The 24044-nt window shown below is 42.4% G+C and overlaps 2 protein-coding genes across 3 annotated transcripts in view; one reads left to right on the top strand and one right to left on the bottom strand.

Moving 5' to 3' along the window:
- Fbxl13 (F-box and leucine rich repeat protein 13) overlaps positions 1-24044 on the bottom strand; it is a 195523-nt gene that overhangs the window by 68320 nt on the left and 103159 nt on the right. Inside the window, exons 11-12 of the mRNA XM_060373954.1 lie at positions 22567-22667; positions 11352-11481 (exon numbers count right to left, since the gene is read on the bottom strand). Of these exons, the coding sequence (XP_060229937.1) occupies positions 11352-11481; positions 22567-22667 (231 nt within the window). The remainder of the gene's footprint in view (positions 1-11351; positions 11482-22566; positions 22668-24044) is intronic.
- Lrrc17 (leucine rich repeat containing 17) overlaps positions 11273-24044 on the top strand; it is a 33818-nt gene continuing 21046 nt past the window's right edge. Inside the window, exon 1 of one of the 2 annotated variants that reach the window (XM_060373950.1) lies at positions 11273-11411. The gene's annotated coding sequence lies outside the window, so the exon portion shown is untranslated. Of the gene's footprint in view, positions 11412-18719; positions 18804-24044 lie in introns of those variants that run through there. The other variant, XM_021628427.2, reaches the window with a different exon arrangement.

Here is a 24044-nt window from a genome sequence, read left to right as displayed (position 1 = left end):
AGAGTTCTAGAATTTTGGTTTCTTTAAAAAAAAAAAAAACAAAAACAAAAAAAACCCACAGAAATAGCTGGGCAGTAGTGGCACACACCCTTAATCCCAGCATTCAGGAGGCAGAGGCAGGTGTATCTCTGTGTGAGGCTAGCTTGGTCTACAAAGTGAGTTCCAGGACAGCCAGAGCTGACTGCAAAAAACAAACAACAAACGTATAAACAAACAATCCACAGAAACATTATAAGAATATGTTTTTGTTTAATCCCAGGTGTGGAGATACGTGTTTCTTTGCAGCAGCTGACTCTGATTTGCCTCATGTTCTAACAGAGGCATAGTTTTGCCAGCTGCAAATAGTGTCTATGATTGTGTGGCATTTGGAATTCTTGGAATTCCTCAGAGGGTATATAAATACTAGAGCCTCAATAGGCGGGGTTGTTCATTCAGGGGGGGTGTTTGCAATTTGTTAGTAGTTATGCTCAAAGAAGAAACAAGAAAAATTAGATTCAGATCTCTCCCTCTCTCACCTCTATCCTTCTTTCTCTCCTATCTGGGAGTAAAACTGGGAGGAGCGGGGGAATAAAGGATAGGAAAAAAAAAAAAAGAACACATAAAGTAGCAAAACCCAGCTGCAAGTAAAGAAGAAAGAAATTAAATTCAAGCATCTCTCTCCCTTCTAGCCTTCCTTCTTTCCTAGCTAGTGATGCGGGGTGAAACCAGGAGGATAAAGGGTGGGAAATAGAAGAACCCACAAAAGTTGCAAAGGCTGGCAACGATGCAATATGCTTAAGAGCACATAAATGGCTGTTCGAGGTGATCTGTATACTTTTCTGCAAGCATGTTTTGTCTTGAAAAGAACTTAGCGCGCACATGCACACACATTCACAGGCACACACACAGACAAACAACCGTTAGAGAAGTTCCTCTGTCTAGCCACTCCCAGCCTCAGCACCAGCAAGGCTGGGAGCAGATTCAGCTCAGCTTCTTGCGTGTTAAGGATGGCTTTGTTGTCTGTCGTGTCAGTAGCTCCTCTTCTTGGGATCTGTGACCACGAATCTAACAAGAAACAACCTGGCAGAGAAAAGGTTCCTTTGGGCTTATATTCTGAGGACATCTAGTCCATCCTGGTGGGGAAGGTGGGGTGGAAGGCCACTCGGTGGCACCAGAGTATGTGACACAGTTCAGTGAAGCAAATATGGGACAAACATATGGACTATATAAGAACCTCAAGGCCCACCTGACTTCGTCCTTGGAGACCCACTTCCTCCACCAAGGTCCTGTCTCCTAAAGATCCCACAACCTTCCAGAACAGTGGCCACCAGCTGCGAACTATGCATTCAAGCACATGAGCCTGAGGGGGACATTTTTCAACCAAACAACAATAGCCACAAATGCAGTCGAAGCAAATTTAAGCAGGTGGTAGAATATGAGCATGTTCAGAGCTACATAAAAGCTTTCTCTCTTCAGCTTTGGAAACCTTTTCTTTTTTGTTAAATAGATATTTTTTTTTCTTTTACCAAGAGAAAACCCTGCATTCAGGCTCAAAGTAAAACAAATTTGGTGACTGCTTTGATAAGCGCAGCTTAAAACAGAGGCAGTGCCATTCAACAAATACTTAGGTGCGCAGAGTGGCACTGTACAGCATTGTGAGAGCGAAGAAGCGGTGCCTGACATGGAGACGCTGGAGTGTAGCAGGTCCAGAGCTCGATTACAAGCTCTCTTGGGCTGTCTTTACCTTCCTAAAGAGCCATCCCTTGCCAATTTCTTTGTCAGATCTAACATCCTGATAAGCAGATAAAAAAAATTCATGAATGTATTAACTTACCAAAGTCCTATTCTCCACTCACCAACGGGCTAAGAAGGCTATCAGACAGCCTCTGAAGCCTAGGCCTGAGAGCTCTCCACGGTGCCATCACTGACTTCTGGATCCCACCAGTGCGTCTGAGAAGTGGCCTGATGCTGTATAAAATGTCAGGAGATTGCTTCCACACCGGAACACTGAATCGGAGGTAACCCTACACTGTGCTTTTGGACCATAATCGCTATTAATTGGCTCTAGAATAAATTATCTCTTTGTCCCTTTGAGGTAAGAGCTGCGTATTTGGGGGTAGACACAACTAACCTTCCAAGTGGTAAAGAAAAGTCAAGTTAAAAATACAAAGTGCCTTGTTTAATTCCAAGCTGACAAAAAAGGGGGGGGGGTATATTTAGAACAATAACAGGCACATGTTGATAGTTAAGTATGAGCTGACGACCTTTGTAGAATGTGGATGGTCTTAAAAATAGCTGCATTCTTTCACCAACTGTTACATTTCTAAGAGTTATGACACATGCAGAGATAAGGCCATAGCGATTTCACCACAGGCGTTAGGGTTGTAAGTCCTGACAGGCTAGAGTGGTTAAGTAAACAAATAGAAACTGTTACAGAGCACTCAGCTACTAACGTTACCACCAAATGTTTAACCAAGGGAAAGTTGTATGCGCTATAGGATACTGAATGAAAGGTGCGCACTCTATACCATACACTTTCATTTAAAGGAATGTGGTTGTGTGTAGTAGAGAGAATACCAGAAATACCAGAACACCAGAAAGCTATCCACCTACCCCTTAAATCTCACAACATGCGCACGCACGCGCGTACGCGCGCGCACACACACACACACACACACACACACACAATTTAAAATGATTAGAAGTAAAACACTTTTTATGGCTTAAAAATGATAATTTAAATGGCAAAGCAAGGCTAGAGCTTTGCCTGGGTCTTCCCTTGATCGTGATTTGGCACTGATTGTCAGGGGAATCTTTTTAGTAAGGAAGCTGCGTGGACCCAGCCTCTCGGTCACACCAAAGGAGACAGGAGGCAGGTGATGGACAAGTCCTGGTGTTCGTTAGAACAGCAGTCACCTCATTAAACGCACCTAGCCTGTTCACCCAGTCCACGAAGAACAAGGGATATTTCTGAGACATACGGACCTGATTTTTATTCTGCACTGAAGCGCTCCATTATATATTTATTTTTTCTAACTTCTATGGCTGAAATTCTTTCTCAGTCCCTTTTTGGAGCAGCAGTGGGCACATTTAAGCTTCCTCCTTGGCATGCTTGATGTTAATCTTAGGTTCCTGAGAGAAAAGCATGCTACTCTGCCATACTCTATGCCTGCCATGCAGCAGACACTTGGCAAAGACCAGTGAAAAACCGCTCAGGTGTAAGATCCTGTTGGAGGCCTTTTTGACTTATTAGAATATTTCCTCTTGGTATATGTTCACATATAACTTCCTAGGGCAAAATCCCAAACACAGCAAACATACTTTAGCTGCCTGGGCTGTCCTGGTTGGCATTGGTATTAACTTGGGCACAAGCTGGAGTTATCTGAGAAAAGAGAACCACAACTGAGAAAATGCTTCCATAGGCTCAGGCTGTGTGGGTGCTTTCTTAATTTAGTGGTTGATGAGGGAGGGCCTGGGTCCTGGGTTCCTCAAATAAGCAGACTGAGCAAGCCATGAGGAGGAGCCCAATAAGCAGCACCCCCTCCCCCCGGCCTTTGCATCTGCTCCTGCCTCCAGGTTCCTGCCCTGGCTTCCCTCAGTGATGTAAGTTCTGTAGATCTGTAAGTAAATTTAAACCCCTCCTTCGCAAAGTTTCTTTTGGTCATGGCGTTTTATCACAGCCATAGAAACACTAACACAAAGACAGAAGCTCTTTGTGACAGGGGAAAACATTAAGACAGTGGGTTACCAGATTCCTTATTTGAAATTAAGCTGAGGAGGCAGTGTCTTAGTTAGGGTCATACTGCTGTGAAGAGACGCCATGACCACAGCAACTCTTTTTTTTTAATTTAATTTTATTTTATTAATTACACTTTATTCACTTTATATCCCCCCATAAGCCCTTCCCTCCTCTCCTCCCTCTTCTTCATGCATGCCCCTCCCCAAGTCCACTGATAGGGAAGTCCTCCTCTCCTTCCTTCTGATCTTAGTCTATCAGATCACATCAGGAGTGACTGCATTGTCATCTTCTGTGGCCTGGTAAGGCTGCTCCCCCATCAGGGGGAGGTGGTCAAAGAGCAGGCCAATCAGATTATGTCCCATTACTATGGAACCCACTTGGATATTAAACTGCCATGGGCTACATCTGTGCAGGGGTTTTAGGTTATCTCCATGCCTGGTACGTGTTGGAGTATGAGTCTCTGGGAAGACTCCTGTGTTCAAATTTTCTGGTTCTGTTGTTCTCCTTGTGGAGCTCCTATCCTCTCCAGGTCTTACTATTTCCCACTTCTTTCATAAGATTCCATGCACTCTGCCCAACAGTTGGCCATAAGTCTCAGCGTCTGCTTTGATAGTCTGCAGGGCAGAGCCTTTCAGGGCCTTCTGTGGCAGGTTCCTAGGTTGTTTCCTGTTTTCTTCTTCTTCTGATGTCCATCTCTTTGCCTTTTGGAATGGGGATTGAACATTTTAGTCAGGGTCCTCTCTCTTGATTAGTTTCTTTAGATATACAAATTTTAGTAGGTTTATCCTATGTTATATGTCTATATGAGTGACTATATACCGTGTGTGTCTTTCTGCTTCTAGGATAGCTCACTCAGGATGATCCCTTCCAGGTCCCACCATTTACCTGCAAATTTCATGATTTCCTTATTTTTCATTGCTGAGTAATACTCCATTGTGTAGATGTACCACAATTTCTGCATCCATTCTTCAGTTGATGGGCATCTGGGCTGTTTCCAGCTTCTGGCTATTACAAATAAAGCTGCTACAAATATAGTTGAGCAAATGTCCTTATTGTGTACTTGAGCCTCTTTTGGATATATGCCTAAGAGTGGTATGGCTGGATCTTGAGGAAGTGCTATTCCTAGTTGTCTGAGAAAGTTCCAGATTGATTTCCAGAGTGGTTGTACAAGTTTACATTCCCATCAGCAGTGGAGGAGGGTTACCCTTTCTCCACAATCTTTCCAGCATGTGTTGTCACTTGAGTTTTTCATCTTGGCCATTCTGATGGGTGTAAGGTGAAATCTCAGGGTCGTTTTGATTTGCATTTCCCTAATGGCTAATGACATTGAGCATTTCTTTAATTGTTTCTCTGCCATTCGATATTCCTCTACAGAGAGTTCTCTGTTTAGCTCTATTCCCCATTTTTTAATTGGATTACTTGGTTTGCTGCTTTTCAGCTTCTTTAGTTCTTCATATATACTGGATATTAACCCCTCTATCAGAAATAGGGTTGGTGAAGATCCTTTCCCAATCTGTTGGGTGTCATTTTGTTTTGATGGTGGTGTCCTTTGCTTTACAGAAGCTTTTCAATTTCATGAGGTCCCATTTATTGATTGTTTCTCTTAGAGCCTGTGCTGTTGGTGTTCTGTTCAGGAAGTTGTCTCCTGTACCAATGAGTTCTAGGGTTTTCCCCACTCTTTCTTCTAACCAATTTAATGTGTCTGGTTTTATGTTGAGGTCTTTGAAACACCTTAGTCACAAAGATAAACATTACCTGAGGTTAAAGGGTTGAAAGATGGCTTTCCAAGCAAATGGACCCAAGAAGCAAGCAGGAGTAGCATTCTAATATCTGATAAAATAGACTTTCAACCAAAATTAATAAAAGAGATGGGGAAGGACACTTCATACTCATCAAGGGAAAATTCCACCAGGAAGACATCACAATCCTGAACATCTATGCCCCAAATACAAGGGCACCCACATTTGTAAAAGAAATGTTGATAAAACTTTAATAAAATTTAAACTACACATAGATCCCCACACATTAATAGTGGGAGACTTCAACATCCAACTCTCAACAAAGGACAGGTCAACAAAACAGAAATTAAACTAAGAAACAATGTCTCTAACAGAGGCCATGAATCAAATGGTCCCAACAGACATTTACAGAACCTTACACCCAAACACAAAAGAATTTACCTTCTTCTCAGCACCTCATGGAACCTTCTCCAAAATAGACCATATAGTTGGTGACAAAGTGAGCCTCAACAGATACAAGAAGTTTGAAATAATCCCTTGTATCCTGTCTGATCACCATGGAATAAAGCTGGACCTCAACAACAACAGAAATAGCAAAAAGCCTACACACACATGGAAACTGAACAACTTGCTACTAAATGACAGCTGGGTCAGAAAAAAAAATAAAGAAAGAAATTAAAGTCTTCCTAGAAGTCAATAAAAATGAAGACACAACATACCCAAACTTGTGGGACACAATGAAAGCAGTGCTAAGAGGAAAGTTCATAACACTAAGTGCCTTCAAGAAGAAATTCGAGACAGCTCATTCAAGCAACTTAATGGCTCACCTAAAAATCCTAGAAAAAGAAGAAGCAGACACACCAAAAAGGAGTAGACGGCTGGAAATAATCAAACTCAGAGCTGAAATCAATCAATTAAAAACAAATAAAACAATTCAAAGAATCAATGAAACCAAGAGCTGGTTCTTTGAGAAAATCAACAAGATAGACAAACCCTTAGCCAAACTAACTAAAAGGCAGAGAGAAACTATCCAAATCAACAAAAGCAGAAATGAAAAGGAGGACATAACTACAGACACTGAGGAAATCCAAACAATCATTAGGACTTACTTCAAAAGTCTATATGCCACAAAATTTGAAAATCTAAATGAATGGACAATTTTCTTGATCGATTCAACTTACCAAAGCTGAATCAGAACCAGGTAAATCAACTAAATCGCCCTATATCCCCCAAGGAAATAGAAGCAGTCATCGAAAGTCTCCCATCCATAAAAAGCCCAGGACCAGATGGTTTCAGCACAGAATTCTACCAGACCTTCAAAGAAGAGCTAACTCCAGTTCTCTTCATATTATTCCATAAAATAGAAACAGAAGGAACATTACCAAACTCATTCTATGAAGCCACAATCACCTTGGTACCTAAACCTCACAAAGACTCAACAAAGAAAGAGAATTTCAGGCCAATCTTCCTTATGAACATTGATGCAAAAATACTCAACAAAATACTTGCAAACTGAATACAAGAACACATCAAAGATATCATCCACTATGACCAAGTAGGCTTCATCCCAGGTATGCAGGGGTGGTTCAATATAAGGAAATCCATCAATGTGATCCACCATATTAACAAAATGAAAGGAAAAATACATGATAATCTCCCTAGATGCTGAAAAAGCATTTGACAAAATCCAACATCATTCATGTTTAAAGTATTGGAGAGATCAGGGATACAAGGCACATATTTAAACATAGTAAAGGTGATATACAGCAAGCCTATAGCCAACATCAAACTGAACTGAGAGAAACTTAAAGCAATCCCACTGAAATCAGGGACAAGACAAGGCTGCCCACTCTCCATATCTCTTCAACATAGTTCTGGAAGTCCTTGCTAGAGCAATAAGACGGTTGAAGGAGATCAAGGGGATACAAATTGGAAAGGAAGAAGTCAAATTATCACTACTTGCAGATGTTATGATAGTATACGTGAGTGACCCCAAAAACTCTACCAGCGAACTCCTACAGCTGATAAACACCTCAGCAAAGTGGCCGGATACAAAATTAACTCAAAAAAATCATTAGGCCTCCTGTATACAAAAGACAAAAGGGCTGAGAAAGAAATTAGGGAAACAACACCCTTCACAATAGCCACAAATGACATAAAGTACCTTGGAGTAATCCTAATCAAGCAAGTCAAAGACTTGTATGGAAAAAATTTCAAGTCTCTGAAGAAAGAATTAGAAGAAGATATCAGACGATGGAAAGATCTCCTGTGCTCATGGCTTGGCAGGATTAACATTAGCAAAAATGGCCATCTTACCAAAAGCAATCTACAGATTAAATGCAATTCCCATATAACTACCAACACAATTCTTTACAGACCTGGAAAGAAAAAATTCTCAACTTCATATGGAATAACAAGAAACTCAGAATTGCTAGAAACAATCATCTACAATAAAAGATCTTCTGGAGGTATCTCCATCCCTGATCTTAAGATGTACTATAGAACAACAGTAATAAAAACTGCATGTTACTGGCATAGAAACAGAATGGTGGATCAATGGAACCGAACAGAAGACCCAGAAATAAACCCACACACTTATGGACACCTGATCTTTGACAAAGATGCCAAAACCATACAATGGAAAATAGATTGCATCTTCAACAAATGGTGCTGGTCTTACTGGATGTCTACATGTAGAAAAATGCAAATAGATCCATACTTATCATGGCAACTCTTATTAAGAAAACATGTCATTGAGGCTGGCTCACAGTTCAGAGGTTTAGTCCATTAACACTGTGGTGAGAAGCATGGCAGTGTGCAGGCAGACATGGTGCTGGAGAAGGAGCTGAGAGTTCTTCATCTTGATGAGCAGGCAGCAGGAGGAGACTGTGTGCTACACCGGGCATAGTTTGAGCACAGGAGACCTCAAAGCCTGCGCCCACAGTGACACACTTCCTCCAACAAGGCTACACTTCCTCCAACAAGGCCACACCTACCCCAACAAGGCCACACCTCCTATAGTGCCACCCCCCATGAGCCAACCATCCAAACACATGAGTCTATGGGGCCGAACCTATCAAACCAACACAGGCCGACCTACCCCTGAGAGTTGAAGCAGCTGCTCAGAGGCACAGACATGAAGCTTCCGTGGTTCTTTGCAAAGCTGCATTGCTCCTCCCCCTGAGATCTGTACTTAGAGATTCGCCCCTTTCTGACCCCTGAGGGGTGTCATGGGGCTCAGGTTCGATGGTTCAGTTCCCAGTGTCCTACATCAATACATCTCTTGGATTCTCAAGCAGATAGAAGTGAGAAAAAGGGCAAATAAATGAAACAAACACTTGTGCCTTGAGATTTACAAAATAAAGAAAATTAGGAAGAACATTTCATTCTTGGGTATATTTGCATTAGGGTGTACATTTGTGCTCATGCTGTGAACATGTGTGCCTGTGACTATGTGCCTGTGCGCATGTATGTGAATGTGTACATTTGTATCGATGCCATGCCTGTGTGTGTCCATGCTGTGCATATATGTGTGCATGTGTATGTGTGCGCACATTTCTGTTCATGCCACATACATGTGTGTGGGCACTTGTGTTCGTGTGTGCATATGCGTGCGTGTTCACGTGTGTGTATGCATGTGCACATGTGTGCATTGGTCAACATTGAGTATTGTTCTTCAACAGCTGTCTGCTGTGTTAAGACTTACTGGCCTGACATTCACCATGTGGATGGGTTACTTGTCACATTTGTCGTCACTTGGTGACTAGGCTAGCTAGGCTGGCTGCCCAGTAAGCCCTATGGATCCTGTCTCCCTGCCTCCCCGTGGGCCACACAGGCAATGAATTAGATGGTGCTGCTGTCTGTACAAATGCACACACACAAGGACATTATCAAACAGGAGCAGTGGCTGAGACTGTGCCCCACCTCTAAGGGAGAAGGCTGACTCAGCTCCAGCTTACCCCTACCACACGGGAGGTGCACCCCTACTCTGCAGAGAGCTCCAGCCTTTGATTACGCTAACTTATTTTTAAGTCCAGATTTTTATGTGTGTGTGTGGAAACCTCACAATTTTAAACATTGGCTCAATTTTCAACGACAGACCAGGTATGTTTGGCAGTAGAACACAGATGTAAGCTTCTTGCTTAGACTCGACTGTATCTGGAAATTACTGCCCATAGAATGCTTGTGTGTGTATGTGTGAGTGTGTGTGTGTGTGTGTGTGTGTGTGTGTGTGTGTGCATGAGTGTGTGCATGAGTGAGGAGTGTCATATGTTGTGGCTACAATAAACACACACGGAAACTAAGAATGAGGACGTGAGGCTCACTGTGATGGTTTTTAAGATCCAAAGTGAGCAGTTAGAAAAGCATCAGAGGACTTGCAGTTAGGGGAGTTTGGCTGGTGAAATTCGTTGAGCACATGAAGTTATGTCTGTATTTAGCAATACTTTTCTCTGTGACAGGAGTGTCTGTGTTTCCTAATCAGTGCTCATATATGTTAGTGTTCTCCTCTCTCTAGAAACTGGGAGACGAGACATGCGCTCTTTGTTGTGTCACAGGGACAGCTCCCAGGTCCAGGGGGAAGACATTCCTAGGTTGTAAAACCATAGCAGAGCTTTTTAAAAGAGCTTTTCATCTCCAAGGAGGAAGAAAAGGAATGTACAATTCCTATGGTTCCAGGCTTTCTGACTAAGTGCTCCAAGAAAAGAGACACCAGATAGCCAAGGTCAAGAAGCCATCATGAGTTAAGCCAAGTTGAGGAAAGCAAGGGTCCTGCATCTTTAGTCCTGGCCACCACCAACACACATCCTCAGGCCAGTCTCAAGGTAGTATCATCTACACATTTTCAATCATTGCCAATGTCTTTCTCTCTCTCTCCTTCTCATGCCTAGAACACTAGGAAACCACATTAGGGTAGCAGTGTGTTTGTGTAAGGATTCCATCCACTTGGGCTCCCTGTGGCCTCCACTTCCAGGTGCTTATAACTTGACCTATGCCATAGGCTTCTGTCAGATGTACAATAATGGCCAGTTTATCCCACACAACACCCTCATGAGCAACTGTATGAGGAGTAAGCCTCAGCTAACACAAAACAACTCAATAAATGGCAACTAAAGCCAGTTGTGGTTGGCCATTTATTTTAGCTAGTTCTCACCTGGGTTGTATTATAAAGAGCATAGTAGGGCATCAGTATCTGAACATACGCAGAGATGTGGAAGAAAATCAGTTACACGAGGTATAGCTTGAATCTATATCAAAACTATGGATAGCAGAAGAAACTGTGGGTGTGCACCTACCTGAAAGCCTGTGCCCCGTCCTTCAAGGCTTCACGTGGCTTCCTGCCCAACTTCCCTAACCCTGGTCCCTTCATCTTAAAGCATTTTCCCACGCAGACCTCACATCGTCATGGTATTTAGCATATGAGTGTAATGCAGTTTTAAACGTTTACAGTCCTTTACAGTGGGCGTTTTCTTTCTCACATTTATTGCTTGTGGCCTTTTACCCACAGGAAAACCCACGGTGGAACCTAACTGACTCGTCAGGGATCCCGGGTACCCCCAGCCCATTTGTTTGTATCTCTGTAGCTCTATAAAGTTTTGGAGATTTGGACTCTGCCCTCTAACTGTGCTCAGAAGTGGTCTGTTTCGCCATCCAATGAGCTCTGCCTGTTTGTTGGTGTGACACGCCTGTGGACGGAGGCCAGGCGCCTATAGCAGCAATCCTGGAGCGAAGCAAAGCAGCTGTGGCCGTGTAATTTAAAACCTCAGCAGACGGTGCTGTGCACGACGCACAGCATGAGCGTGCACAGCACAGCCATGAGGGCTGGAGGCAGCTGGCTCTCCAGAGGAGGACCTCGTCCGCTGCCGGGCAGAGAACACTGAGACCGGGAGGCAAACCTGGGTGCAGCCGGAAAGGTCCAGATAGATGAGCTTGTGGCATCCATTCCCCAAGTTCAGGTACTGTAAACCTTTGTCGGTGAACTTTCGGCAGTAAGCCAGACTCAGGTTCTGTAGGTTGTGGAAGTTCCTGGAGCGACGGGGCAGAGAAGGGAGGAAGCAAAGTCAAACACTTGAGCTTTCCTCATGCCGTTCTTGAATTGCTATGACAAAAGTAGGGAAGGAAAGCTGGATTCATCCTGCCCTCTCCTTACAGATGTACAGCCATTTAACAATGTGTCTCCCTCCTTGTTAAGTGAAGGAGGTTTTAGTGATAAAGCATTTCAAAGGAAAAGAAAGATTATCTGGCTAGGTTTTTGAGAAACTTGATTAAGATAAGGCTTTTTTTTTTTTTTTTTTTTTTTTTTTTTTTTTTTTGGCTGGAGTAGGAGGAGCCTTGCATGCATTTATTTGAAAGTTTGTTGCTGGAACCCAAGTTAAGAGTTTACTTTCTAGTTTTTAGCTCTTACCTTTGCCAAACTATGAGAAATGTTAAGAAAGATAAACATTTAGTGGAAATTAACTGTTCCACCATGGTGAGGATTTGGGACAGAAAGAAGACAAAGCCTATGGTGGCAGGCTCTTAAAATGGGTCTGATAAGAAAAATGATTTAAAAACCAGAGATTTCCATATGCGTGGTTTTGTGAGTAACGGTTTTCTTATGGTAACTGAAAATAATGGTTCAGACTGATACGCATTCGGGATTTAAACATGGGTTAAGACTGGTGAGTAACTAAGTGGGAAACACTTAAAAGAATAAAAATTACACAGGAGGCTGTCAATCTCACTGGATGGAAGCAGGGACTATGCCATTCCCACAATGACCAAAATGAGAGCTTCCAGAAGAAAAGAAGGGAGTTAGGATTGAGACTGTTCTACCACGTAAGGGCTGGCATTATCTGGGCACTGTGGACGAGCTTCTAAGACCTCCTCAGCATGGCATTCTTTTAAAAATGTAAGGGTTCTTGCTGCCTGCTCGTGCAAAAATTAGCAATATGCTCTCAGTTTGGAATCTGCAACAGCTTAGCAGCAAATGCGTAAACTAGAAGAATCAGGGAGAAAATGCCTCTCTGCCTCTTCAAAAGCTTGCAAATCAAGTTTATCTTCACATAAACGGGGAGCAAGATATGCAAGCATTGTCCATAGATTAGATTTAGCCCTGTACTTGAAAACCAACTCTATATGATCTAATGGTTCTATTCCACGGCAAAATCCTGATTGAGAACACACGTTCCCTTCTGGGACTGGCTGTGTGCATGAGATTCCACAGAAGAGCCAAGGAAGCCTTTGGACCACAGTGGCAGTGGGCTGGACCTGGAGAGACAAGCCCCTCTCCCCAGCCCCCCAGCGGACTGAGAAATGATTTCTCTTCCCCTCTCTTGAGCAGAGCCTGGGGTGTCAGTTCTAGTTACAGCACTCTAGTGTGGCGCAGGACAGCACTGTGGAAAATACACAAGAATTTGGACTCTGGCCAAACTGAACTAGAGTCATAGCCTTGATGCGTCCTGCCACTTCCCTACGCTGTCCCAGACTGCTTTGCTGGCTGCTGAGTGCAGACGATACTGTCTCCTGCCTAGGAGTCCCCCTTCGGAGGCCCCTTAGCAAACTATGGGGCGTAGAGCTTTCCTGACCCTCAGTTTTCTAATCTGCTACGTCGATTTGACCCCATCTGCTCTTGCCTTGGAGAAGGATGAAAAAATAAACGAGAATTGAGATCTAATAGTATTATCAGGAGGATGATTCTTGATCATTGAAAACAGCAGACTTTAAGAGTTTCTGTCTTGCCATTATCACTGCCACTACCACCTCCAAAATAACAGCATCCTGCTCTTTTACCTTACTTCGTAAGTGTGAGCACGCATGCACATTTGGGTGGGAGAACGTTCAAGCTCTAGGGCATGCACATGTGCATGTGTGTGCATGCATACACTGTCTGTATGTCAGTTGCTGTGTGCTTCCGTGTGTATGTGTGTGCATGCATAGCTGTGTGCATGTCAGTGTGTGCTTCTGTGTATGCATGTCTGTGTGTATGTCAGTATGTGCTTCTGCATGTGTGTGTGTATGTCAGTGTATGTGTGTACACATGCATATCTCTCTGTATGTGCATGCATGTCTTTGCATGTCAGTGTGTGTGTGTATAGTCACTCACACACGTGCCTGCACCCACACATGCCAGAGGACAACCTCCACTGCTATTCCTGCGATGATGCCCACCTTGTTTTTTTGAGACAGGGTGTCTTGTGGCCGAGCATGCCAGCCAACTGGGCAGCAAGCCCAGAGAATCCGTCTCTGTCTGCCTCCCTAGGATTACAAACCCAAGGACCACAACTGGCTTTTTTCTTTTTTACGTGGTTTCTGGTGGATCAAACTCAGGTCTCAGGCTTGCAAAGTAAGCACTTTATCAACGAAGCTATTACCCCAGGCCAACGTCTGCCTTGTTTTTACAGAGTGTGAACTGTTTTCATTTAACGGAGTAGATGCTCATCTGACAAGAGTTTGAAGGACATCACATGAGGTCTATACCTTACCCAAACCTAGCATTGACTCCTTAAGTCAATAGGCTCAGTTAGTAAATGTGAAAAATGAGAATTAAGTGAGGGGTTTATTGACTATTTTTATAATACAGATACTGTTGGTAACCTGTAAGGTCCATAGATCCTTTTAGCTTAATAATTTGTGTGTGTGTGTGTGTGAGTGTAGGTCAGAGGACAACTTTCAGGAGCTGGTTCTTTCTTCCTACCATGTGCTTCCCAGGGGTTGAACTCAGGTGCCTTGGAGGGCACTGAGCCATCTCTCATGTTCCCTGTATTTCAGGTAAAGCTTAGTTGAAACAGAGAGGATTTTTCACACCATCAAAACCTATCAACAGGGGCTGGAGAGATGGCTCAGTGGTTAAGAGCATTGTCTGCTCTTTCAAAGGATCCAGGCTCAATTCCCAGCACCCACATGGCAGCTCACAACTGCCATGGCAATTCCATGGGATCTGTAATGGCAATTCCAAGGGATCTGACACCTTCACACTAATGCACATAAAATAAAATTAAATAAATTATAAAAAAAAAAAAACAAAAAACAAAAAACAAAACAACCCATCAACAGGAGCTGGGGAGATGGTCAACAGCTGCTGTTCTTCCGGAGGACTGCAGTTCAGTTCCCAGCACCTCTGTCAGGTGGCTGCAGAGAACCAGACGCCTCTGAGGGCACCTGCATTCGCATGCTTATACCCGTGTGTGTGTGTGTGCACGAGCACACACGCACACACGCGAGAGAGATAATTTTTTTTTTTTTAAAGACACCCACATTCTTTCCCTTTGAAGGCAGGGGCCACTGGCTACAGGCAAAGAGCCTCGGCGGCAGATAAGGTGTTTGTTAGGCTAAAGGGTTCTATGGCTCCCAAGCTGAAAGCTGCTGGCCAGCTTCCCTTCAAAGTGAGAATTCAGGGGACTCATCCTCAGTGCAAAATGAATGGATAAGAATCTTAGCAGCTTGGGGGTGGGGGAGACTCTTTCTAGTGATTTCCAGCACTACAGACAGAAAGCTGCTAGAATACAGTGACAGGCTGATTAAGAGTAAAACGCTTGTGGAGAAGTTGTACAGAACTGATACATGATTTAAAACTGGGCAAAGAAAGCTGTGTGGTGGTGGCACACACCTTTAAACCCAGGGCTTGGAAGGCAGAGGCAGGCAGATTTTCATGAGTTCGAGGCCAGCCTGGTCTACAGATCAAGTTCCAGGATAGCCAGGATTACACAGAGAAACCCTGTCGTGAAAAACAAAACCAAAAACAAACAACAACAACAAGAAAGAACCAAGCAAGATGGCACACTCCTGTAATCCCAGCACTCAGGAAACAGAGGCAGAAGGAGCTCTGAGTTCCAGACCAGCCTGGTCTACAAAGAGAGTCCAGGACAGCCAAGGCTACACAGAGAAACCCTGTTTTGCGGGGGAAAAATGTTTCTCCTTCTAAGTAACAGCAGGTTCACCACCTTCCCAGTACAGGGCCACTGATGATTCCATTTCTGATTTAGAAAGGGTGTTTATAGTGTGTTTTGTCTTTTCCTAATTATTTGATAACTTTTTTGTTGGGGGCATGGGTTTCTTTTTTAATTTATTTTTTTTTTTTTTGCTACTAGTGTGATCTTTAAGAAATCACCAAATATTATACTCTTTAAGAAAGATTTTAGTGTAATCTTAAAGAAAACACAGAAATTATTTTTGTTCTTTCTTTTCTTTCTTTCTTTTTTTTTTTTTTTTTTTTTTTTTTTTTTTTTTACTTCATTTCCACTGAAGAACTGGAGTGTTTTAGGTTAACACCAAAGGGAGTGTGCTAGAAAGTGTATTTAAATGGAAATTTCTATCAAAACCACCAGGACAAGGCCTAGTCTAGAAAGAAGGGAATTTGCAAGTGGATTCATTGAGTTTGGGACTCTCTGGTTCCAACAGGGAGTTTCAAACCACAGAATTAATGAGGGTGAATTTGGGGTTGTCCGTTGAGCATGACAGCTCACCACGGCTGGCTGTTCCTCTTTGAGGAAAATTAGTGAGGCTATATAACAGATAATGCTCTATTTAATAGAATAAGAAAATGTAAAACCAAGTGAACAATTGAGCACACACACCCCTTCAAAAAAAAAAAAAAAAACCATACTAGTTTTACTCCCGCCTGCATGCCCAGAAGGCTTGATCATCACAGGATGAATAAGTGAGTGCTTCCCTTGGAATGTAAGAAGAGGAGAAATCACTGGTCTTCAGGGATGCCACGGCTTAATGAGGCTGGGGCTTAGGCAAGAAAAGAAGGGCTTCCCCACCACAGGGAAGACAAGCACGAAGAATGAAATGACCAGAGGTCAGGGCTTCTCTTGGGCAACTCACACAGGTGTGTTTAGCTAGATACTGTCAGGGACAGTAAGGGAAGAGTCTAGACAAGACATGGCTGTACCGGGATGACTCTTCCTGTGGCATGAGTCAGAGAAAACTGGAGGGAGGGAGACTTAGACACAGAATAAGCAGGATGCTGGGCAAAAGACCCCAAGAGTACTGCCAAGGCTATGGTGTCAGAATAACTGGAAAGGATTAAAAAGAGCAGAAAACAGCAGGAGGCAAAGATGTGAGATGGTTCAGCAGGTAAAGCGGTTTTCCACCAGCAAAGCCTGATGACCCAAGTGGCATATTGGTATTGCCAAGGAGGGAAACCATCATTTTTTTTTTTCCATTTTGACAACTGATTTCTTTGAAAAGAAGTATTAAAGGCAATGAAGAGGAGTGACAGGCAGCTACAAGCCAGCACTTCTCTGGTTAGTTACAGCTTAAAGAAGAATTCTGTAAACCCAACCAATAGAAAAATACAACAAAATTAAACAGTTACTATGAAGCATATTTTTATCATAAATAAGTTACTACATGATTTTTTCATATGACAAGAACCATCAGCATCAAGTAAAATTTATTATAAACGTTCATTGAATGGAAAGAACTAGAAATTACAACCAGAACAAAATTCTCATGTGGAATTCAACTTTTCTATCTTTCCCACTAAATTATATATTCATTTATAAAATAAATATGCCTAAAGTATTATTCGTCCATAGCCACACTAATATGTTAAATTACCTAAGGGGAAAGGAGCATGTTAACATATTATCGGCAAGAATGTTTTAAGTTTAAAAGGCAGAGGAGAGAGTCAACCATGGTCCCTAACATTTGTATATGGAAGGTTGAGCTAGGAAGACTACCGCAGGTTCAAACCAGCCTGAGCTACACAGTGAGTTCTAAGACAGCCTGGACTATAGCGTGTGACCCATTTCAAAACAAAACAAAACAAAACAAAAAAAAAAAAAAAAAAAAAAAAAAAAAAAAACAGAAAGAAAAGAAAAAACAAGTTATACAGTAATAAAAATTACTTTCAAATCATTTACTTTGTAAATTCAGGTCTTAGCAGGTCCCTTTTTAACCTTCCTCTTTAATAGGCACAAACACTTAGCATTTTTAAAAATGGAAGCTTGTAGCCATTGAAGCGGTGCATCCCTTTGATCCCAGTATTTGGAAGGCAGAGTGGCAAATGGATCTGAGTCTCCACAATGTGAGCTGTGGGGGCTGGAGAGCTGGCTCAGTGGTTAAGAGCACTGTCTGCTTTTCCAAAGACCTGGGTTCAATTCCCAGCACCTACCCAGCAGCTCACAGCTGCCTGCAATGCCAATCTCAAGGGCTCTGACACCTGCATACTAATGAACATAAAGTAAAATTAAATAAATTATTTTTAAAAAATGTGAGTTGTAAGACAGCCAGGGTGTCGTAATTGGGGTTTTATGGTTGTGGAGAGACACAGAGATTTAGTCCATTATCATGGCGGGAAGCATGGCATCATGCAGGCAGACATGGTGCTAGATAAGGAGCTGAGAATTCTACATCTTGATCCACAGGCAGCAGAAGGAGACTGTGTGTCACACTGGGCTTAGCTTGAGCATAGGAGACCTTAAAGCCCACCCCCACAGTGACACACTTCCTCCAACAAGGCCACACTTCCTAATACTGCCACTCCCTATGGGCCTATGGGGTCCATTTTTATTCAAACTGCCACATTCCCCTCCCTGACCTCCACAGGCTTATAGCTGTATCACAATTCAAAATGCATTTAGTCCAACTTCAACAGTCCCATAGTCCATAACAGTCTCAACCCTGCGAAAGTCCAAAGTCCAAAATCTCTTCTAAGGCTCATAGAAATCTCTTAATTGTTATTCCCTATAAAATCAAAATAAAAAAGCAGATCACACACTTCCAATATATCGTGATACAGGATATACATTACTATTCCAAAAGGGAGGAAAGGGAGCATAGCGAGGAAATACTGGACCAAAGTAAGACTAAAAACCAGTTGGGCCAACTCCAAACTCTGCATCTCCATGTCTGATGTCAAAGCGCTCTTCAGATCTCCCACTGCTTTCAGCTTTGCTGTCTCTCTCTCTCTCTCTGTATCTCTGTGTCTCTCTCTGGCTGGCTCCACTCCATGTTAGCAGCTCTCCTTGGCAGGTATTCCAAGGCTCTGGCATCTCCACATCTTGGGGTCTCCAAGGCAATCCAGGCTTCACCCTCACAGCTTCACACAATGGCCTCTTCACGCCTCCACTCAGGGACATCCCGCCACGTGCCTGGCCTCAGAGGTGTTCCTTGGTTGAGATTCCATAACCCTTTCCTGTGTCCTTGACTCTAAAGCCAGAACCAGGGGGCTGAAGCTGCCAAGTTTTGCTGCTCCCTGGGCTGGAGCGTGGCTCCCTTGTTCAATCACATCGTCACCAGCTTTCTGTTTTTGATGTTTTCTTTCACTGCCAAAGCGAGGCTGTCCTGAAACTCTGAAGACCAGGCTGGCCTTGAACTCAGAGATCCATCTGGTTTTCCTGAATGCTGGGATTAAACAGGTATGGCTAAACTGTCCTTTAATTTCATTACACAAATTGGAAGCTTAAGCTGGGTGGGGTCGTGCCCTGACGTCACCACTCCCTTTATTCCATTTAATATCAGCCTTTCTTTAATCCACTTGAACACAGGAATTAGCTCCATTCCACTTCCTGGTACCCTGTTCTCCAAAAATTGCACATTCTGTTACTTCCCTTGCTCAGCTGCTCCTTTTCATTATAGATCTGCCTAAAAGTGAACACTAGTAACTACACAACAGCGTCAACATGAGGCTGTTTTGAAATTTCCTCTGCCAATTCAACTAATCCAAAACTCCTCAGCTTAGCCTCAGACAGACTTTTCAGAAAAGGGTAAAAAATTTTCAAAAGAACAATCCTCTAAAATTCTTCTTCTCCGAAATCTCTTGAGCCAGATCCCCACAATTCAAATCACCCTCAGTACCACAGTCTTCCATCCTCCTACATAAAGCCCCACTTAAAAGATTCAACTGTTTTTCTGATACAAAGTCCCAAAGTCCATATTTCTCCAAACAAAAGCATGGTCAGGCCTACCAAAGCAATACCGCAGTTCCTGTTACCAATTTCTTCAACAGTATCTGCTCTGATACCCTGCTGGGTAGAGTCTTTTAGAGGCCCTCTGTGGTAGGCCCCTGTCTTGTTCCTTCTTTTCAACTTCTTCCAATGTCTATCCCATTTGCCTTTCTGAATGAAGATTGAGCATCTACCTAGGGTCCTCCTTGCTTAGCTTCTTTAGGTGTACAGATTTTAGTATGATTATTCTATATTATATGTCTAATATCCACTTATAAGTGAGTATACATCATGTGTGTCTTTCTGCTTCTGGGATACCTCACTCAGGATGATCTTTTCTAGTTCCCACCATTTGCCTAGCAGGAGATTTTTAAACATTCAAGGTCAGTATGATGCTGTGTGCCTGTAATCACAGCATTAAGAAGGCTGAGGCAAGAGGATTGTAAGTTTGAGGGCAGCCTAAGCCAGCCAGTGAGAGCCTGTCTCAGGAAACAACACAAATCACTAAGAAACCTTAACCAGAAAAAAAGAAAACCATAAGATGTGGGGGAAATGGTGTAATCTATGATAAAGCATGATACTATATGTATAAGATAAAAATAAACTATAATCTTGATTACAGTGACCAGCACATCATGATATTACACCATGTTAAGAAGATCTTGTGTACAAACGAACATTTACACACAAAAGTTTGTTCTCTTAAACATATTCTCTTCACTTTAAACATCCACGAGTATGCTGAAACTAATTACAAACCAGTCCTTGAAGAAATCTGAATTCCAAAAAGCAGAAATAATTCAGTCCATATTTCTTCTATAATTAAAGACAGAAGTTTAATCATCGAAGCACCAACCACTTTAAACAAAGAATTCCTCTCTAAGTTTTGGGTCAAAAAGAAAATAAAATATAGACTACTTGTTTGGAAAATGGAAATAGAATTTAACAAGTCTGATGTGCTTTTTCCCAAATTGTTAATTAGAAATAATTACTTGGCTCTGTTTGTGTCGTTTTTTAAGAGAAAAGTTTAAAAAGATACTTGCAGCTCATATTCCAACCCAAAAAGGGCCATTTAGTAAATAAAGTTAAAAGGTTGCTACTAATGATGACAACTGAAAACGCATCTATGAATAACTCAAAACTTTTTTCTGACCAAGATAAAAATTTGTTAAGAGATCTATAAACTTTGAAAGATGTAAAAGTACTCTGTTCCTAACAGGATGCTGACATATAAATCAATATTTTATCCTTAATTATTAATATATTGATAAATATGGAACTAGCTTTCCAAAACTGTATATAAATAAGTTTACTATAAAATTTTATATCTTACTGTCTCACAGATATGAAGGTTAGGTAACATGATTTACAAATACTAATAAACTATACAATATTCGTTATAGTCAATTCTTTGTAGACAGCTGGTTCTCACACAATACTTTCATTGACTTTTGCCAAATTCTTACAGAGGCAGCCCACCAACGGATCACTGCAGTTGAGGCACAAGTGTAGTTCCATGAATTACGTTCTACTCTCTGCGTTCAAATATTACACCCACTTACATTATAGAAAGAATTGGGCAAACTGAGACACGTGGCCAGACTGTGTTCACCCGTCATTAACATAAGTGCTTTCATTGCCAAATGAGACCATTTTTAAGGGATTGAAAGAAAAAAAAATATTGCCTCAATTTCTGTGCTATTTATAATATACTGGCTACAGGCATGACAAACTTTTAAATTTAGTCTGCTTTATAAATTGCCCTTTCCATCAGTTTAAGTTTAAACAATGGTCAAAACAATAATTCAAGTCTGTTTTGTCACATTAGCCAATTTTCATGGTGTGGAACACTCCCTACCAGCCGCTTCCAAGCTAATGGGGACAGGTTGCTTGAAGGAAGAGCATGGCAGGATACCAGGGCCATGAAAACACCAAAGATAATAGGAATAGATGCATTTTAAGTACTTACTGCCTGTCTAAACTTTTTAATTATACAAGGAAGAACCACACAGAACTACAGTCAATAAATCATGTTGGATTATCAGCTATCACGGATGGAGAACGTAAAACTGCAGCTGATGGACCACACAAAAACAAACGTTGGACCACATGGGTCACAGTTTGCTGACCTCCACTTTGAATCATTGCTTCTTTCATCATTAAAATAAATTCTAAATGGATTATATGCCTGAGTTTAAAAAAAAAATACAGGAAGGAAAAGCAAATTTCTAATTGCCTGATGAGGTGAGGATCCTCCATGTTTTAAAATGTCTAGAGGAGTTTTAAAAGGAAGGTTTTGCAGAACTGATTAAACAGGAAGTGCCATGCCACTTTTCTGAAGTTTGCCCATTTGTAGAAGATTATTAGAGTCAGCCATAAAGAAACTGCCACCCAGAATTTTTTCTGTTTTTAAGCTTTTCCAAATGTCTTATTGTTAGTTTTCAAAGGATCTCAAAAAGTTATAGTTTCAAAAAAGTTCAGTCTTTCACACGGGTTTGAGACATATTTTCCCAAAGTCAAATCTCCCTGGGATCAGATACAGTGCCCGGGCTAGTCTTTCCACAGTAAAAATAGAGAATAACTGAATCAGACAAAGCTGTGTAAAGTTGAAGATTCTGCCAGATTTTGTGCTTTTTCTCTCCGTTCTCCAGAGAAGGGTTGGCTAAGGAATAGCAGCTGCCACATTCTGGGGACACCAAAGCGACAGTCAGAACTCAGCAGTGTCTTCTCAATGGGACACAGGGACACCTGGAACCTGGACAGCTGTGTGCACAGCCCAGGGAGGGACCATGTTGGAGTTCTGTTAGGGAAAGGTCCTAGACACCAGAAAGAAAGTCGGGGTGAGGGTCAGGCTCAAATGCCCAGGAAGGGGAACAGAAAGAGATGGGAAGGGCCATCTCAAGGGACTTGGGTACACTGCTACAAGAGTGACAAAAACACTGGCCAGGATAGAAGACCGGTGGCCAGCCGTACCTGTCAGGGAAGGAGAGCGCAGACACCAACCAGCTCAGGGACCAGAAAGCAGTTGTCCCCTTATCATGCTGCCGTGGTTGGGAACTGATGATGGGGAATTGTCTTTGAGGTCAACTAGAACAAGCCAAAAACCTAGAGTAGCATAATATTTTCAGTGTGGTACAGAGAGTGAAAGCAGCCCCAGCCAAAGGACAGACGAGCATGAGTTCAAGGCCAGCCTGGAGGACATGAGACCCTGTTTCAATCGAATAAACAGCATTACCTGGGCAGGAGTCGCATAGTCCTATTGGTGATAGTTGTGTTGGATAAATTGAGATAAAGGACACCAGGACAGCCCTCAGAAATGTGTCTCATCGCATCGTCCTGCGTAACAAAAGAAGAAAAGAAATCATATCAAACTCTCACAGGCCTCGCCATTGCTCCACTGTCTCTCATCTCCCTTCTTGTCCCAGAAAAACATTCATATCCAACTTGGCCCTTCAGATACATTTGATACTACTTCATATAAAAAGTAGAAAATAGTCGTTTTTGTTGGAAGCTTCATTGCTCCCTCCTTTCCTCTTTCTTTAGAAATAAAATTCATTATACCATAATGACATGTTTCATTAAAAGGCGAACCCTTGCAAGTTCTAGTATGTGACATGAATACCACAGCGTGACATTTGACCGTCCAGATATAGAAATGTGGTCACAAACTGGCCTGTTTAAAAATTTGTCTAAAGATTGGAATAGTAAATGTTCTCGACAACCGGACTTCGTTAAACTTTAGCTTAGGCATGTCTGTCTGTCTGTGTGACTTAAATTTCTGTGGTTCTGATAATGATACATTTAAAAAGCTGAACCAGTTTTCATGGAATTTATGATAACTCTGAGATGGTCTCTCTCTCTCTTTACAGGGTTTCTCTGTACGAGATGGTCTCAATAGCTATATTTGAAAAGTAAAGCATAGACAACAGACAAGGTGTACAGAGGGCGAAGATCCAGTGTTGGGATTGGGGTTGGGGAGAGAGGAGGCTGAAGCTAAAGTGAGTGAAGGCTATGGCTGTCATGACTTGAGAGGCAATGCTGTCAAGTCTTGAGCTAAAGTTGAAAAAGACCAGATGAGTGTCAAGCTTTGACTGCAATGAGCTACTGGGCAGAAAGTGTAGAAAATCAAGTGATGTCAGGCGTAATGGTGCATGCCTATAATCCCAGCACTGGGAAGGCTGAGTTAAATGCCAACCTGGGCTACATAATGAATTTCAGTACAGCTTGGGCTACAGAGTGAAACTCTGTCAAAACAGAAGAAAAGAAAGAGAAAGAGGGGAGGAGAAACAGTTAACAATGATTTTTCATCTATCCAGCGATGACTGATGATCTCCAGGGAACTGACCTCCAGGTATCAGAGAGAGTTAAGGACACTCTATCCTGAAAGGGATAGCCCACCACAGGTACCTGACTGAAGTGGGTGAATCACCACATGCCTGGAGATGTCACTGGGAGAATTCAGAACAGCCGAGATACCTCTAGGGATGGCAAAATTGATTTTGGGGGGCCATCAAGGTCTGTCCGACCTCACATTCCTCACTTTTTCCAGGATGCATGGGTATTTGCCATAACAAAGTCCTGGGCTATGGTGATAGGTAGATGGTCACCCAAAGAGTGTTCTTCTGGGGAGCAAATCCTATCTTAACCAAGACTCAGGGGCTCCCCATAGGAAAGTCTCTTCCTGCTGGTGCTCCATGGAGAGAGGTGGGGCCA

This window comes from Meriones unguiculatus, chromosome 21 (genome assembly GCF_030254825.1).
Source record: "Meriones unguiculatus strain TT.TT164.6M chromosome 21, Bangor_MerUng_6.1, whole genome shotgun sequence".
Taxonomy (NCBI): Eukaryota; Metazoa; Chordata; class Mammalia; order Rodentia; family Muridae; genus Meriones; species Meriones unguiculatus.
The sequence above is the reverse complement of the archived record's forward strand: the minus strand, read 5'-3'. Positions and strand labels throughout refer to the sequence as shown.